Source organism: Dipteris shenzhenensis, chromosome 4, assembly GCF_047967505.1.
Source record: "Dipteris shenzhenensis isolate YYH24624 ecotype China chromosome 4, Dip_SZ_1.0, whole genome shotgun sequence".
Classification (NCBI taxonomy): Eukaryota; Viridiplantae; Streptophyta; class Polypodiopsida; order Gleicheniales; family Dipteridaceae; genus Dipteris; species Dipteris shenzhenensis.
In genome coordinates, this window is record NC_141599.1 from 36019044 (window position 1) to 36038455 (window position 19412).

Here is a 19412-nt window from a genome sequence, read left to right on the forward strand (position 1 = left end):
CGTGGGGAATGGTAGCAAGCAACCTCCCTCTATTCTTCTAGGGGGTTTCCATTTTCCGAGCGAAAACTCCGGAGCTACGAGTGGGCAATAGGTGGGAGGGGTCAAAATGTTAGAAAAGTCACTGCCCCACCTATGAGCCCCCGTTTTGAGGGGACAAGGAGGCACAGGACTGTAGGGGGGTAGGGGAGACAAAAGAAGAAAAGGCATTTCAACTCTGACACAGATTCTGAAAGAGAAACAAATATTGATGCAGAATGTGCTCCATAACCAAATCTCAACAAAATGAAACTATAGGACATACGATTCAATCAATACATTAATGCAACAAGATGGAAGCCTATAAGTAATACAACAAGCTGAGTTTCTGATTACGTGCTCCGCAATAGGGAAAAAATATATAAAACATTGGGTTTAGAAATATAATGCAACAACATGTGAATTTATCAAGTAATGCACATATAAGTCACAATAGAGCTACATGCTATCTATACACTCCATCAAGAATCACTACCCAAATTGACTTTAAGTTTTTCTATTTACAATGTGGTAGGGAACACATGTTCTTTTTGAAAGTCCTTGCCTTTCTATTTAGTAAAAATAAAAAGCATGTTATGGCCGAACCTAGTCATGCTGAACTAGCTAGTGAAAATGTGGATTTTATGTCATTTTCAACCCTCAAACTTTTCACAAAGTCTTTTTTCCCACAAAACTTAGCTCTATGGTTTTGTGGGGAAAAAAATGGGAAAAATGTGGGACCACATGCAACATTGGCATGAAATCTCCAATTTCCTGCAAAGCTACCACAAGGGACTTATTAGAGTACGTTCTTCCTCGGTAGTGCATATTGCTCAAGTAGCATTTATGGGCGATGGTGAGAGCATGTTCCCAGTAATTGTCGGCTTCCTCCTCTAGCCCATCTCTACCCAAAACTTGGAGTCAGTAGGCCCACAATCAACAAGGAACCTGAAAAAACCAACGATATGATTGGCTACGTCAAGGCTAGCCCCGAAATGCCCATTGGGAGACTCCATTTTCTTGTTTCCTGCGCCGCGGGGTGTTGCATCGCTACATTATGGCACCTACATTACAGGGCCAGCTCGTGGGAATGCTCCTGGCCTAGAGATGATTATGATTATTATTTGACAGCACCTTCACTCAACCCTGTCCTGGTCTCTATTGAGGGGGAGCATGCCCTGGGATGAATGGGCACAGGGAGCCCTTGGTTGATGATTGAACACACACACACATTTTTTTGTGAAACACACGTGCGCGCACGCACGCACACATGTACACACGCACGCCTTGCACATTCAAGCACCAAGGCAGGAGTCCCTTGGCCATCGTGGCCTGGGTAGAGACTCGCATTTCTGCGCAGGGGGGAACGAGCTCTTAGGCATGAGGGTGGGATCCAACGTGGCAAAGTACATATCCAAGTGCCAACAATAGATTAGTACTAACGAGTTTATCGTGCAAATCAATCATCATCTTCTTCTTGTCAACAACAACAACAACAACAACAACATCAAATCGAGCATTTCTTTTCTGCGGAGATCAAATCGATCCACTTCTCTGCAAGAGCTTCGCCATGTATGGATTTGAAGCCTTGACTTTCAACATCCACGGTGGTTACCTCGAAGCCATTGTTCGTGGCCACCGTGCTGGACTCCTTACGGCAGTCGATTACAACAATTTGTGCCAATGCGAGACCTTGGATGACATCAAGCTCCACCTTTCTGCCACGGAGTACGGTGCTTATCTGCAGAATGGTAACCTCTCTTGTGACTTGCTTTTGAACTAGATCCTATCGTACAGATTCATCAGTATCGCGTGATCATAGCAAAACAATGTCGGTTGCGGCTTTTAATCGGTTTGTTTTCAAGATGTACCGGTATTAATCTTCTTTTACCAGCCACGCCGATCATTTGGATGTATAGACATGCAGTTACCATCACTCGAGAGTAAGATTATCACTCACATCATGTCTGTCGGTTTGTACCTCGAGACATGCTACTTACCGCACCTATAAAAGCTAGAAATACATCACACACTATTTTGACGCCTTGGAAACATGAAATTGTGAAGTGACGGCCTAAAGTGGTTCTGGAGAGTTTCATAGAATAAAAATAACTTACAAAGCAATGACGTTCTGGCGCCGAATGTGAGAGCGGAGAAGTATATTGAGCTCCACTGGTTTTTCAAAAAATACGGATTGTACATTATCTACCACGCTGCCATACGAATCAAAGATATAGTGAGATGATAATTTGTCTGGGTTTATAGAAGTGGGGAGAAGATAGCCCCTTCTCCTTCCTATGGCTGTGGACGAGGAGATTTGACTCTGTTCTTTGGAGGGATCTCACGACGACAACATGTGCAGCTTAGCACCCAAGTGCTTTTACAATAATGCAACGGTACTTTGCTTTAGATGCCCTGAACAGAGAAATTGTCTGTTTAGGGCGTCTAAAACAGGGAAATCTTGACATAGCTTTAGCTTTCATGTCTGTCTGAGATTAACAGTGAACGGGACTGACTTCTAGGCCAAGTCCAAACCACTTTGCGCACTGGAAAATATATATTAGTCCACAAGATTACTTACTGATATTGATCCTATTCAATGTATGCACATAAGCATGTAGATCACTGCATTTGTAACACTGCACACCCAGATCTGGAGGTAGACAGTGAGAGATTGCAAACAAAACATAATAGATATGCCTACAGATAGGATCATGAGATAACTACAAAAGAGAACTCGCAACCTACATTATATTGACAGCTAGATGCTCCTCCACCGGTGCTAGATCTGAGGCCGCAAAGTGTCACCCTGAGGCTACAAAGTGTCACCCAATCTTCCTGTTCCTCCGAGTGAGTGGCTTAGGGAGGAGCCCCAAAATATCTTCTTCAGCACCCTTTCTGCACCCAGTGTTCTGCTTCTTCAAAGAGCTCTACACATGTGCTAGGGGCTGCTGATGTTCTCTGTTTGCTGCACCCTGCTGCTGGCCTGGAAAACACCCTGCAAAGTGCTGTACTGTATGTGTTTTTGGCCAAATCAACCCTGTTAGAGGTGACATCTCCTGCATCACTGTGTGAGGGCCTTGGTTGTGGGTCTGCCTGCCTATGTGAGGGAGAGAGGGCCTTGGGGGGATCACCATGATGGCTGTCCACACCAGCATGCACATGGGACTGTACGGACCAGGAGCAGGTGCATATGGAGCCCGTATCTGCTCGCCATCTGTCTGCCAATGCTGCAGGACCTTCCAGGGAGTTGCGGGGTCATGTGCACCTGCCCCGGGCCTGCTACAGGGCTGCCACCAGGCCGCTGTCACTGCACCTAGGTGGTGCCTTGGATGGCGGGGTACCCAGGCCCCTAACCAGGGCCATATGACCTGAACACCTGGTTGGTTGGACCTGACCCAGGGTCGGCCCCCTGGTCGGCTACTTTCCCCTCCTCTAGTCGGTTGGTTGGGGCAGGGGTTTCCCTATAAATAGGGCCCGCTCCCTCGCAGTTCTTCATCTTGGTTTTCCCCCAGCAGTAGAGGGGTTTTCTCCTGAGATCCTTGTGCAAGTCTCTCTTGGTTTCCTCTGTTTTCAGTTGTGTCTTGTGAGTTGTTCGCTCTCTTCTCTCCACTTTTGCTCAGTACCGCTGCACTTCTCACATGGTATCAGAGCCAAAGGTTGGCTAAGAAGACCTGTGCTGTGGAGAGGACTTGGACAGCAAGTTACAGAGCCTATTGGAGCGGTTGGAAGCAGAGGTTGAGAAGGTACGGGCTGTCTTTTGGAGTATAGGGCAGGGCATCTACTTTCAAGGCCGTTTTCAGATTGGAGTGGTGGATTGTGTGAAGGCCAGATCGAGGGAGGTTGGAGGAAGTCGTCTCTTTAAGCCTCTCTACCTTATCTTCCATCTTCCCTCCCCTCTTTCTTCCGTCATACCCCTTTTTTCTACCCTCCTCCCCAATGTTCTCCGTTCTCTCCACTTCTCTTCTCGTAGAAAACAAGGTGAAGATCCCAGTGTTGCCCATGTTCCCTGTAGATCGTCAACTGGATTATGGCGTTTGGCGCGTCATGATGGAGTGCAATCCTACGACTTGGCAAACCTCATTCTGGTGGGTGTCAAACGGCCAAATCCCCCCTAATGAGAGCTTAGGTATTCTGGACCAGGAGGCCGAGAATTTGGCTCAGATCTAGGACAGAGTCAATGCAAGGGTACGTTCTTTCATTTTTCTAAGCTGTAGTCCTCAGATTATGTAAAGCACATGATGGCAGCCAAGAGTATTTGGGAGCACCTGGCCTCCTTATATAATAGGACTTCCCCTTTGAAGAGGGTTTCTCTCGAAGTTCAGATGCAGATATTGGATCCTGCCAAGTCTTCATCGGTGCGGGAACATATCAATGAGCTGCAGGATTCAACAGGAGATTCTTCAAGACGGGAAGGAAATTTCCTATGAAGATATGGCCATTACCCTGCTCTCTCATCTCACTTCTGAGATCTGTAGAATCTAGGTAGCACAACCAATGAATAGTACTCCGGCAAGATGCATGGAGAACAATACAACCTCGGTATGGAGGAAGAGGCGGCTTCAACTCAAGAGGAACCCTTGCCACTAGTACCTCCACTAGCAGCACCTCCGCCATGGTTACTATGATGCATGCCATGATGCAGATGTATGCTCAATAGTAAGAGAAACTCCTAGCTCATATGCTACCAATCCAGGAGCTAAGGGATTTTCGTGACTAGGACAAACTACACATGAGAGTGGGCGGGCTGAGGGCATACCTAGAAGGGTTACATGATTGGCATGAGATTGATTCGGAGGAGCACTTTGCTTTTTGTGCTGTATACTATGAGATCCAAGGTCCTTCCCATTGTCTCTTTAGGGATGGGTTTGGACCCCTCTCTAGTTTCCTGTCGTATTTAGATCAGTAATGCTTGGCAACCTTCATTCATGAGGCTGTCCGGCAGAAAGACCATCTGCTCAAGATGTTAGAAATCGACCAATAGAGGGTATGCACAACGGAAGACTGATAGAATAGCCCAGGAGCTCACATAGTGTGTTTGGGGAGTGGAATCACAAACTTCTTAAACTTATGTGCATCACATAGATGTGCAGACTCATCAATAGACAATGAACCAGCCAGATATAGAAGCTACCAAAAGAATATATATTTCCGTCCAAAGCTATGGACACAATTAGATCCAAAGTCCCACCAGAGCGTGGTCCTTTGATCTTACCATGTAGGTAATTCTACTATTTGCCGGATATCTCTAAACTTGAGCCCGCATGCTCCACCTCGAGCGTATGTAGACTCTCCGTCCAGATCACAACACCTTGCTGCCCTGAGAGACAGCCAAGGTTCAGCCCCTAGGGAGCTCAGTCTGCCGCACACCTTCAACTCTCCTTCACCTCCCGTATGAGGCCCAAGGGAGTGGCTTCTGGCTGCTCCTGTCTGCTCCTGTTTTTGCTGAGTTGCTGGATCCAAAATGAGGCACGGGGCCTCTCCTTTTATAGGTCCCAAGGCAAGGCCTGGTCAAAATAGCCGACTGGCAGCCCCTCAATGGCCGACCAGTCTGCAAAAAACGACCTGGTTGGCTGCCCCTACCAGCCCAACCAGGGCCTATATAAGGGCTTTCAATGGCCCTTTCCAAGCCTTTGTTCCAGGGCATAAAGTCCTTCATTTATTGCAGGGTCCAGCCCCTCCTGTCCTGCCCTCTTCTAGGCATGGTAGGCTGGCTGGAATCAGTGCTACTGTTGGGCGCTGATGATGTCAGTGGGGATGTCATAGTAGCTAGTCCCTGCCATGCGTGATGGAGTTTATGGTTTTCAATCTTATGAGTGACTATCGTGAGATTGAAACTGCACTATGTTGTGTTTTTAGAGGATGAGTTTGGGAATGTTCCTGGATTCATCTAGGTATATGGCTGGAATCAGCGCTACCAGCTCTATATCTGGCCGACCAGGTTTCCTGACTCCCCCTCCTTGCTGCACCACTTTTCGAGTGCCTGTTGCAGGCCATGAGCCTGCCCACAGCCCTTGCCCATGAGCCAGGTTTTGTGCCTCTGCGAGGCCCTTCTCCAGCGCCGTACAGAACCGTACACCCTGCACATTTCAACGCCATGCCAGTGGCTCCTTTCTCTCTCTGATCTCTGCCCCCATGGCAGCCATAGTGCTGCCCATGTGGCCTTCTCAGACACCAGGTGCAACCCCCCATGCTCTCCTCATATGGGGGCTTACAGATGGGGAGGTGACCTTTCCAACACAGGACACATAGGCAAGATCACAGTGTAGTGCCAAACTCTATTCAGAGCACGATTACTGAGGTTTTCGAACCAGATGGCACGAACCAGCAAGCCCTTGGGAGATGGCGGAGCCGAGGCTCGAAGCGAGAGACACAATAGACTCGTCAGTGGGTCGATGTGCACATCAAGCTTCGGGATCTTCCTTCCAGAGTCAAAGGGTGTGACAGTGGCACTTGTCTGACGTAGAGCCACAACTAGGAGATCACAACGGACTACACATACGGAGTGTCGATAGTGACATATTATAGGTTTTATGCCGCCACAGCCTTGTGCACGACTGGACTCCCCTCCTTGGGCTTGACCCCTTTTCCAGCTTCGAGAGGATCATTAGATTCCATCCCCTCCAGGGGCTCAGATATTCTCTGTACTAGTGTTTGCTTGGGTGTAGAATGCCCGCTTAGAGGCTCCACCCATTCAGCTTGTTGTATTTGTTCTTTTCAATATCATAGGCCCTTTGGTCTTTTGAAGACTTTTAATAAACTCTCTCTCTCTCTCTCTCTCTCTCTCTCTCTCTTTTTCACATAGACCCTTTGGTCTACCAAAGACTTTTGATAAACTCCCTCTAGGTGTGGATCCTTAACACCATGGGGAAGGTGGATCTGTGTATAGTCTGGTGGAGGAGAGAGAGAGAGAGAGAGAGAGAGAGAGAGAGAGAGTACGCATCGACTTCTTTTGTATTGTATCAGAACGAATGTTGGACGCTTCTGAATCCTAATGCTGGATGTGGACCCTTTTGAATCACAATCTTTCGTGTAGGTCTTAGAAATTTAATCTTTATTCTTCTCTCAGTTTTTTCAAGTAAACTTCTGGAGGTTTTTAGGAATGGCTTATGTTTGACTTTAAAGCTGATTTTGTGTTTTGAGTTAGAACCATCACCACTGCGGACAACAACAATTGTGGAGAAGTGTACACAGAAGTTGGTGGACGAGCATAAGCATATGCTGACTCAAGCTACAGAGCCTTTATCAAATTTCCTCGAATATATCACGTATGACACGATTTTTCTGGGCAGTTTGTTTGCAGCAATTTTTTAAATTCTGCTTGTGTTTTGTCATTTTGACTCGAATATTTGGACATTTTGCTGTGAATCAATTTTATTCAATGTGTGTAATTTCTTTTTGTGTAATATCAAGTAGTTTAGATCAGAGGGCAAAAATGTATGCACTAAACTGAGCGAGTCCTTCATTTCAGATATACCACTCTAATCTGCTTTAGTGTGCTTCTCTAACATTGGTTACAGTGCTAGCTTTCTTTCCATATTTTCTTATTTAGGTTGTCACCCCAAGTAGCAAGTGCTAAAGTCTTTCAGGCTTAACCATGATACATTTCTGAATACTCTTCCTCCAATGTTTTGAGCGTCTTTTCAGGAAGTCTTAAATATTTTGAAGGAATTTTCTTCCAATGTTTTGAGCGTCTTTTCAGGAAGTCTTAAATATTTTGAAGGAATTTTCCTCCAATGTTTTGAGTGTAGTCTTAAATATTTGGAAGGAATTTTTTGGGATAGGAACCTGCAGTGAATTTAGTAGTCTTTGTTTCTTGAGGTTTTAATATTTGTTGCTAAGGCTTACTGATGTTTTCAAACCAAAGAATTAGAAACTTTGGGCTCGAAATTGATATTATGTATGTTTCAAAGCCATGTAGATGTACAATCTGTTGGATTAGGGTTGGTCACCTCCCCACCTGTGAGCCCCCAAATGAGGAGTGCATCGGGGGGTGGTGTACCTAAGGTTTGAGAGACTGCCACATGGGCAGCATGGTGGCTGCCATGGGGCAGAGAGGGCACCTCTAGGAGGGCAGAACAAAGGTGGAATGCTACTTGGGCTGTCCTCGACTGGAGCAGGCAGTATCAAAGGGCTACGATGAGGAGGCTGAGATGACGTCATCTGCAGTATGGATCTGCATCAGCAGTACAGACATAAGTACGGGCGTGTTGGAAGGTGTTCCTGGACTGGGAGAAGACCTGACAGGGTGTGGATCTACAGCAGGAAGCAGGAGCAGGAATCGCGGCAGACTTTTAGGCCAAGGGGCCTTGGGTCAGGGCTGATTAGGGCAGGGCCAGTGGCAGCCTGCCACGTGGCCAGGCAGGGCCAGCCAAATCTCTGACTGTGGTGCCGGGTACCCCCACCAGGGGGGTAGGGAGAAGCAAAATTGGGTGGGGGGCTGATTAGTCTCATCAAGGTGGGCAGCCAAATCCACGGCTGAAGTATTTCGATATGCAAAATAGTCAGCTCCATTTTAGCCCGTTTACTGTTTTTCAGGGCAGCAAACACATTATCATGATAATTGCAAGAGATAAAAGTTTCAAAGGTGTACTTTTCAGAAAGAGAACACAAATTATTATCAAAATACATTACACGTTTCTCAACACACAAAAAAGCATCACACTCTCACGACTGCAACAAATGATACGTTTCCAAAGCAGAGCAGAAACATTGTTCATCATAAACACATGAATTCAAATCAATATGAGAAGCTATCTTAACCATTGGTCCTCAAAGATCTCCATGAAGAGCAAACCGCTCTTCATTATATTGAAACTAAATTACATCGTTTCGATAATCAGGTCTCTTACTAAAGATCCACTCCATCCCAAGAAAAATGTCTACCCTATGCAATCTCATCAATGAAAGGATAGCTTAAAGTAGTCGTGAATCTCAACTTGAAGATTCGGAATGATCTCCTCCAAGGACTCGTCCCTCCATTTGCAAGATTGACCACATATCATTGGCTACTGGGAACTTTCGAGATGCATAACTTCTGCACAAGGGAAGCATCAATGATTTTGTGAGAACTACCATCATCAAACAAAACATGAATTGGATGGCCATCAACCCAACCCGCCATGCAGATTAAGTCATGGGTTCCAAACACATTAACATTGAAATGACATTCCTCACAATTTATGTCAGAAGAAAAGACATCCAAACTAGCAATGTGACAAAAACTACTTGAAGTACAAGATTTGAAGCTGCTTTGCCAAAAGACAAGTGTTGGGCTTATGACTTGGTTTGCTGCATTTGAACCAAAGTCCCATTGCACAGGCTTTAGCCTGCGCGGAGAATCAATTTGGGGCTTCTTGGCAAGAGACCTTGATGTCTGCTTACTAGAAATAGCCTTTTCAGGGTTGGAGTCGCTGGCTCGATGGTTCTTATGGATATTTTTCTGTTAAGACTTTCCACGTTGTCCGACCAGCAAAGGCCCAATATCCTTACGTGTGGCAAGGGTACTATCATAGACCTTTGCATAGTGGATAGCCTAATCAAGTGTCTCTAGCTTATTCTCTTGAGCTTGTTCTGATAATCTTTCAATAGACTATAAACGAAGAACAAATATAGTGTTTGCTAAATAAATCCAAAAAATTTAGAAGTAATTTTCCGAAGCTCTTGGATGAACATATCAGGCTTGCTACCCTTATTCAGGATCTGGAGCTTTCAAATTTATCAAACTCATCGGGCTCTAATAGAAATTCTGCCTTGAAGGCTTGATAGAACACCGCTCAAGTAGTGGGCGCAGAACGCCACCACAAAAAGGCCTTCCCTCGAAGACAAGGGTATGATCAGGCTAATTTTTATGGCAAAATGTGCCTCCCACCTACTCAGCCACGAGCGCACTTATTCAGGCGGGGTGATGCTCCTCCTTCCCTGAGTACACCTCAGGAGAAAAGGAGGGCATACCATTATGCGCACGCTGTTCCTCTTGAGTCTGTTGCAATAATAATAACTGTTGTTGCATAGTTTGCATCTTATCTGTACTGAAGGTGGGGTAGAAGGTCTGGAGGCATTAGTTTGTTGAGTTCTATCACCAAGAGTTTGCTCCATAGTGAGATATAAGATGGAACCTTTAAGGACGGAAGGAGGAGGGCATGAATGAAGATCGTACGTCACAACATGCTAAATGCCTTTCTCCTTTCCCAAAAGCGAGACGTGTGCTGAAATTAGTAGTCTTGAAGCAAGCTAGGGATGTAGTAGCTTGGCAAGATAGAGAGCAAACAGGCTGGTGGATTGCCACAAAGAAGTAGACCAACGGCTGGGTGAAATAGAATGGATAGAGACAGATTAGGCGATGGACTGCTAGCAGCTCGAAAGGCTGAGAGACAAAGTTCACAAGGCTCTATCTGCCCACAAAGTACTTTTAAAAAGTACCTTTAGGACTAAAGTTGGCTGTTAAAAGGAACATGAAAAGTAGTGGTACTGATGTACTTATCATGCAAACATTGAAAAGTTGCATGCATGCATTCACATAAGTACTCTTACATGCATGAATGCATGCAGCCACTGGTTATCATTAGAACTCACATGCAAGTCCCGCAACACTTTGTATGGCAACTTATCATTATCATGCATGAACATCCGGTGCACGCATGAGACACATTTGTCACGCAATTAAAGGCATAAAGCGGAGGTCTCTAGCAATCGCAAACGCAACTGCCAAAACAACTTTCCAAGGCATGAACCCAGAAAAGTATGTGCATGTGATTCATGCTACCTCCCCTAGCCACGAAATTAGGATTTGACAGTAAGTAACCATTTCAGCCTTCGTCTTTCCTCAGAACGGTCCACAACCAAATAGAGACCTGCGCACTTTCATAAATCAAACGCATAAACTCCTCCCTGTCACCTTGGCGCACAGCTCTGGACAAAAGCGAATTTAATTTTGCAACTTTTGTGAGCCGGCAGAACTGTTAAGCCCACCCAAATCTGTGACAAATTATATTTGCAGATTTTCCATTCTTGCCATCCCTCACAAACTCTGTGTCTGCGCTTTGTCTATTGCCAGCTTCTATCAGATTTTTGCCAATTCTCTGCTCACATCCGCCTACTACCTACCCTTCTAGCAACTCAAACATGCCTAACGGAATTCCATTAGTCAGACTTATAGTCTCTGAAGAGCATGCTAGAATTCAGCTCATGCTGCCATATCTCAGCACAACTCAATTCAAGCATCCTTGAATTCTTCACGAGATCCATATCTGACTTGCAAATCCCTCCACCTTACTGCCTGGGTAGTCAGCTTCGGTGGGCAGCACTTCAAGCTTAGTCTGCAGCACGTTTGCCCCTTCTTCACCTCCTGAATTTAGGCCCAAGAGAGGGCTTTCTGCTGCTCCTATTTCTTCTCTGAAGGCTGCTCCAGGTGATGACAATGGAGGCCCCAAGCTATAGGGCTCAAGGCCCCCTTCATTTCAGCCAACTGGGTAGGGGGAATGGGCCTGTACCCACTAAGGGCCCCCTTCCCCAAATAGGGAAGAACTTGGAGAACTGTGAAATGCAAATGACACTCCTTCAGAGAGAGCGGAATGCAACTCCAAGGTTGACCTTTGAACACTGAGAGCTGACCCACAAATGCCTGAGAAACCACAACCAAGGCCTGATGCTGCCCACACCGTGCTTTTCCCGAGCATGCAGTGGAGTTGTGTGAGTGAGAGAGGTGAAGGGAGGATGGAAATTGAGAGATATGGAGCTTGAGGAAACTGTGTGAAAGCTGAGAGATGTGGAGCTGAGAAAAGAGCTAAGAAAGAGCTGAAACTGGTAAAGGAAAGCTGCTGAAACATAACCCCAAACCTCTACTTCGAACTCGGCTATGGTGCTGTGTGGACACCCTCCTGGAATCACAATTGGGACTGCTGAGTATGCTGCCGTCCTGCGGGGCTTTTGGAGGGGCTAGAGGCTGCATTGGGCTGGAGAGGAAGGCTTGTTTGCTGAGGGAACTGGATAAGAAATGAGGGCTGCAAGCACCCCTTTAAATAGGGGGTTGGAAGGGCCTGGATGGCTGCCCCAACGGGTCAAATCAGCCGACCAGCCAGTCGACGGGCTGGAAGCCAGCCCTACAGGCTACCTAGGGAGGGGGAAAAAGCAGCCTATAAAAGGTGCCCTCCCCAACCCTTTTTTGTTTGCTTGGAGCTGCCTGAAGATGGCCCTTATGGGGCTCCTATCTCCGCTGCTCTTGCCCTCTTCACTTAGTCCATGACACATGAAAACTTGTTTACTTCTAGCTTTACGTCGGCAGACCTACAATAAAGTCCATGGAAATGCTCTCCCACCTGCCTAGTGGTATTTCCAAGGGTTGTAAAAGTCCAGGTGGTTTCACCCGCTCTGCCTTACTTACCTAACACGAAAAACAACGTGTCACATATTCATGAATATGCTTTTTCATCTTTGGCGAAAAGAAATGTCGTCTCACGAGATCATATGTCTTCTGGACTCGTGGATGTCCCACATATGGGCTATCATGGCACTGTTGTAAAGCTATTGCCTGAGATCATTCTGATTAGGTACTACTACCTTGCCATTTCTTTTCAGCATACCATCCCTTATGGCATATCTTGCATAAGTTTGGTCTTTTCTGGATGCCAGGTCATCCTTTTCCCCGGGTTTGAATACATGAGTCTTAGGCCAAAGGCTCTGGACGAACTGGTCCACCTTTTGAGTTTCTCTAATCTCGGTCATTAGAGCACTCTCTAATACCGTGAAACTCATATTATGACAACGCATCACAACTTTATTATCCTTTCCTCTTCGGTACCGAATCATCAAGTTAAACTCCTGCATGAGTTTTGCCCACCTTGTTAGAAAATACCCAACAGAGGGTACACGCAGCGGAAATAATGCCCAGGAGCTCACACAGTGTGCGGTGTGGGTGTGGAATCACAAACTTCTTTACTTATGTGCATTCAATAGGTGTGCAGACTCATCAATAGACAATGAACCAAACTAGATAGAGAAACATATTTCCGTCCACAACTATGGACACAATACAAGAGAGACAGATCCAGAGTCCCACCAATGGTGTGGTCCTCTGATCTTACCACAAAGTCCTTCTCCTATCTGTTGGCTATCTCTAGACTAGAGTCCGCGTGCTCCACCTCGAGCGTAAGTAGACTTTCTGTCCAGAATGATCCTCTCCACCTTGCTGTCTAGGAACCAGCCTAGGTGGGCAGCTTCCTGGCTAAGTCTGCAGCCCTGCTAGCACCTCTCTATCCTCCTGAAAGTAGGTCCAGAGGGTGGCTACCTGCTGCTCCTTTCTGCTCTGGATCTGCTGCTGCAAGTGATACTCAAATGAGGCCTGAATGGTCTCCTTATATAGCCCTCAAGGGCCTGACCAGCCAACCGACTCAGTCTGTACAAAAAACCGACTGAGTCTGTACAAAAAACCGACCCCACAGTCTGTAAAAACCGCCCTTAAAGGGCTCACAAGTCAGGCCTTTTATGGCCCAAACTTCCAAGACTTTTGGCCCTCCATTCAAGGCAGATATGCAGCCTATAAAAGGCTTGCCACCTCCCCACTGCCAGTCACATTCCTTGCTGCAGATCTGAGCCTGCACTCCCTGCCATGTCTGCGCCTCTGCAAACAGTGCGCCTCCATGTCCTAGATCCTGCGCAATCTGTCCCAGACTGTCTTGCTTCTGCTCCGTACTTTCCTTGCCCTGTGTCCTGCCCTTAACGGTCCTAGATGTGCTGCCCACATACCAGCCATGATGCTGTCTTTGTGGCAGCCCCTTTCTCTCTTTTCCTGTTGGGCACTGCCCTAGGTCTCCCTCCCCCATGCTCTCCTCATATGGGGGCTTACAGATGGGGAGGTGACCTTTCCAACACCCCCTCTCACCGACACATCTCAGCCCAATGCCAACACGTCGATGAAGATGCTCCAGTAACTCCCTGGTCGTAGTCCTCTGGAACCTTTCGGTGTCGAAATCTTTTCCTGGCTTTTCATCCAGTGGCTCCTGCTCCACCAGGTCCGGTTCTGCTTCCGCACACCATCTTGGTACACAGGTCCATCTCTGGTAGCACCTCCTGGTACCACCTCCTTCAGTCGCATTCCCGCCTCTGAACTTGAGCAACCCAGCCGTAACGATTTTCCAGTCATCCCCCTCATAATGAGTGAATAACCTGGAGTCTTCCAGGCACCATGCTCTGAGGGTCTGTTTCAACCCGTCCTCCCTTTGGCAAGGTCTGTAACCAATGAATTTATCCAGATAACCTGGATCATGAACTCTCGTTGAGTTCTCAAGCAGGTACTCTTCTGGCTTCAGTACTCTTTGTCCACCACCTTCTAGCAATCTGCGTCCGAGATTTGGAGAAGCACCAAAACTTCCCCTTCTGCCTTCGAAGAAGGCCAATTCCTTCCAATCTCTTATCACCTGAGACAAATGAAGAGCAGAATCTCTCCACAGCATGCTATAAAGGCTCAAATGCAGAATATCAAATACATACCAGACTGTTGTACTGCCTGAATGTTCGCTCTGAAAGCAAACCCTGTACCTCAATGAGGCACCCGCCAAGATCCTGTGTAATCCTGTACTGTCCCCTTCTGAAGTCTAGCATCCATCTGACCATGAGACCCCAGGGCTTTCCATGGAATCCACCCTCGTGTCAGTGTCAACAGCTACACACCTGGAAGGTTCCAAGCACTCCATACTATCCTTCACCTTCACAAAGGCATCTGACTCCTCGTCGACCCAACTCTCTACGTCAGACATCCTTACTGTGATTTCGGGATCAACATACGTGACCTCGGTAACACTCGGTGATGTCACCAGGAACAACTCTTCGATTACCACATTAGCTTTGGCCTTTCCCTCTGAATCTGGGTCAGACTCCTGTTTGTTTTTCAGATCCGCCTTTTTCTTTCTGCAGTCCTTTGCAAAATGTCCGGGCGTATCACAATAGAAACACTTCTTCTTGTGCTTCCTCTTCGAAGTCCCCTCGTCATCAGAGTCATCTTTATTGGACTTGCCACTGTTAGGCTTGCCCTTTCCCTTACCTGCGGAATCCTTCACCAGCATCGCCTTGTCGTCTTTGTCCCCGTTGTAGAGCTTCTCCCGAGCTTCCTCCTGTAGCAGTAAGGGACACAACTCCTCAAATGTCAGAGGTTTGGTCCTCTGTCCTACTGTCACAGCTGTAACAAAGCTCTTGAAACTCCGAGGCAATCTCCTCAGTACCATCAAGGCCAGATGGCATGAGTCTGTCTTCTGACCAATTGCTGCTAACTGATCCCGCACCACCTTGACCTTCGTCAGATGATCATGCACCGTATCGCCTTCTTCCATATCAAGATTGTAGAGCTGATGCTGAAGAAGCACGATCCGGGAGGTATTATCTGTCTCGTACAAATCCTTCAGGGTGGCCCACGCCTCTACTGACGTCTCGGCCAGCTGGATATGCGGAAGAACAGAGTCCGCCGTAGTCCCTATTATTATTGCCAGGGCATGGGCATCTCTTTCTTTCCAAGCTTCAAGCTCTTCTCTGTCTACTGCCATGAGTACCTTCCCTTTACTGTCCACCATGTCTGCCGGCTTCGACTCCTCTCCCGTGGTCAGCTTCCACAACTTCCGAGCCACTAAATGACTCCGGATCTTCACTTTCCAGATCGGGTAATTAGTCCCGTCCAGGTTCCCGGACTCTCCAAAGTTAGGGATAGTGAAAGAGAGAAAATTGGAGGAGGAGGAAGGGATAGCAGGGGCTGTCGACATCTCTGCTGTATATACCACACAACAAAATCAACCAAACTCAAATGCAGTAACCCAGAACTCTGAACGCACCTGACTGAACTTGAGTCACCCTCCTTCTCGCAAGGGCACAATCCTCCAGTCGTGGAAGTCGATTCCCTAGAGCTTCTGAATCAGGGACGTCCTTCAGCAAGGTCCCTGCCTTCAGGCTCCCACACCTGTGAGCCTCCTACTTGGGCTCTGATACCATGTTAGAAAATACCCAACAGAGGGTACACGCAGCGGAAATAATGCCCAGGAGCTCACACAGTGTGCGGTGTGGGTGTGGAATCACAAACTTCTTTACTTATGTGCATTCAATAGGTGTGCAGACTCATCAATAGACAATGAACCAAACTAGATAGAGAAACAACCAAATAATATATTTCCGTCCACAACTATGGACAAAATACAAGAGAGACAGATCCAGAGTCCCACCAATGGTGTGGTCCTCTGATCTTACCACAAAGTCCTTCTCCTATCTGCTGGCTATCTCTAGACTAGAGTCCGCGTGCTCCACCGCGAGCGTAAGTAGACTTTCCGTCCAGAATGATCCTCTCCACCTTGCTGTCTAGGAACCAGCCTAGGTGGGCAGCTTCCTGGCTAAGTCTGCAGCCCTGCTAGCACCTCTCTATCCTCCTGAAAGTAGGTCCAGAGGGTGGCTACCTGCTGCTCCTTTCTGCTTTGGATCTGCTGCTGCAAGTGATACTCAAATGAGGCCTGAATGGTCTCCTTATATAGCCCTCAAGGGCCTGACCAGCCAACCGACTCAGTCTGTACAAAAAACCGACTGAGTCTGTACAAAAAACCGACCCCACAGTCTGTAAAAACCGCCCTTAAAGGGCTCACAAGTCAGGCCTTTTATGGCCCAAACTTCCAGGGCTTTTGGCCCTCCATTCAAGGCAGATATGCAGCCTATAAAAGGCCTGCCACCTCCCCACTGCCAGTCACATTCCTTGCTGCAGATCTGAGCCTGCACTCCCTGCCATGTCTGCGCCTCTGCAAACAGTGCGCCTCCATGTCCTAGATCCTGCGCAATCTGTCCCAGACTGTCTTGCTTTTGCTCTGTACTTTCCTGGCCCTGTGTCCTGCCCTTAACAGTCCTAGATGTGCTGCCCACATACCAGCCATGATGCTGTCTTTGTGGCAGCCCCTTTCTCTCTTTTCCTGTTGGGCACTGCCCTAGGTCTCCCTCCCCCATGCTCTCCTCATATGGGGGCTTACAGATGGGGAGGTGACCTTTCCAACACACCTAGCTTGGCGGCCTCTCAAGTCAGGTTGTTTACAAAAATGTTTCAGAGTATCATGATCAACATCAACATAAAATTCTGATCCACACAAATAATGTCTCCATGTTTTCAGAGCATGGATAACATCATACAACTCTAATTCATGAGTTGGCAAATTTCGTTGAGAGGGAGAAAGCTTCTTGCTTTCAAAGGCTACTGGCCTTTTCTCTTGGAGGAGAATTGTTCCTACCGCAATGCCACTTGCATCGGTTTCAAGGAAAAACGGTTTCTGGGGATCAACTATTTTTAACACCGGTCCTGAGACCACAGCTTGTTTTATGGTGTTAAAACTTTCCTGTTGATTCAGTCCCCATATAAAAGGTACTTTATCTGAGGTCAGATCAGTCAATGGCGATACTATTTCGGAATATCCTTTGATATGCCTTCGATAAAATTAGACAAATTCCAAGAATGATCGCAAAGCGGTCAAACTCTGAGGGATTGGCCAAGTCAGTATCGCAGCCACTTTCTTTGGATCCATTTCTACCCCCTCATCAGTAATTATGAATCCTAAATATTCAAGTCTTACCATACACAGTATAGTTTTCTTTTTATTGACATAAAGACTGGCTTTCCTCAAAGTACTGAATACTATTCTTAAGTGTTCGTAATGCTCAGCAATACTTTTGCTGAATATAAGAATATCGTCAATAAAGTGTACTATAAACTTTCCGATATACGGACGTAGTAAATCGTTCATAAGCATGACGAATGTAGTTGGAGCATTGGTAAGTCCAAAAGGCATCACCAAAAACTCATACTGTCCAAACCTGCTTCTAAAAGCGGTTTTATACACATCCTTGGCTCTAATACGGATCTGATGGTAGCCACATTTAAGATCTATCTTACTGAAAATTACGGCCCCATGTAATGCATCTAATAAATCATCGATCCGAGCCATCAGATACTTGTGCTTAATAGTGATATTATTCAATGCTCTGTAATCTATACAGAGGCGAAAAGTATCATCTGTCTTCTTCTTTAATATCACTGGCGAAGCAAAAGGTGAGAAACTTGGTTCAATCTGCCCCAACTTGAGGTATTCTTCCAGTTGTCTTCGCATCTTCGCCTCTTCAGTAAAACTCAACCTATAGGGAGGTCTATTTAGAGGTTCTGCCCCCCGGGATTAGTTCAATCTTATGCTGAACATTCCCCTCTGGAGGTAACCCATAAGGTAGCTCATCCCTAAAACAATCATAGAACTCTGCTATTTGATCAGCCAGCTTGGCCATCTCTTCATTTTGGACAACATCAGTGCTAGCCGAAGAATCATCAATCGGCTCTACCGATGCTGTACAAAGAAACAAAAACTCTTCTTGAGCTTTTCGAATTTCCATCATGGAAACCAACGGTCCTTGAGGTATATCTTTTTAACCTCGTAAGACATACAGCACATCATTCATCTTGAATTGATAAATGTGCTTTTTCCAATCTATGGCTGGATTCTTCCTAGAATGCCAAGCCTTACCTAGGGCTATGTCTGCATGAGCAAGCTTAGTCATCCCAAAATCAAGCTTCTCAGCATAGTCGTGAATTCGAAGCTCTAACTGGGTAACCCTTTGGTCCCATACTTCAGTTGAACTTCCATCTGCCATTATGATTGTATATGCATAGTCAGATGGGCTAGTCTTTAGTTTCAACCTCTTTACAAGCTTGGAGTTAATTACATTGTGCGTTGACGCTAAGTCAAACAACACAATGACATCATGATTAGCTACTTGCCCTTTCATCTTAATGAACTCCATATCATTAAAGGCTCTATACCCCGTTGCTGCGGGCTTTGACAGGATATTATCAGGTGCACTAGTTACTAACTTAGCAAAAGACACACATAACAAAAAAGATACTAACCTTGGAGAAGATCCCGAAGCTAGCATCTGTTCTGCTCTGGGACTTCCCTCCATTTCCACGTCGCATTCTGAGACCACCATCTCAGCCATCCGACGATCTTTGTTTCGTGGACAATCTTTCCACTGATGAGGTTGAAGGCATCCAAAACACAAGCCTTCTCTCCTCGCTTTTTCCCTTTGCTCTGGGTTCAAAGAAGACTTTGACCAAGCCGGGGCTGCCATTGCTGTTACTTTTCTTTTCATTCCAATGGTGGTACTTGATTAAGGAGTCTCAACTGGTTTTGCCTGCTTGGCTTGACCACTAGGCTGTGAGGCACTCCGTTTGCTAATCCACTTCTTTTTAAAGCCAGTTTTCTTCGGGTATCATACTGAGTCCCAACTTGCACAAACCCACTTGGTCTGTTCTCTTTTGCATCCTCATAGTTCAGGGCTATTGGAATTCATCTAGCGTGTTCGCATACTTAGCCCGAACTTCCATCTTGATTCGGTCATTCAAT

General features: G+C 46.5%; 1 protein-coding gene across 2 annotated transcripts in view; it reads left to right on the forward strand.

Annotated features, from left to right (window-relative positions):
* Positions 1 to 1386: 1386 nt before the first annotated feature.
* Positions 1387 to 19412, forward strand: part of LOC147902782 (V-type proton ATPase subunit d1) — a 52268-nt gene continuing 34242 nt past the window's right edge. Inside the window, exons 1-2 of one of the 2 annotated variants that reach the window (XR_015540856.1) lie at positions 1387 to 1766; positions 7163 to 7283. Coding sequence is in view for 1 of the 2 variants with exons in the window: in XM_087373161.1 (XP_087229287.1) it covers positions 1586 to 1766; positions 7163 to 7283 (302 nt within the window). In the remaining variant the exon portion in view is untranslated. The remainder of the gene's footprint in view (positions 1767 to 7162; positions 7284 to 19412) is intronic. The other variant, XM_087373161.1, reaches the window with a different exon arrangement.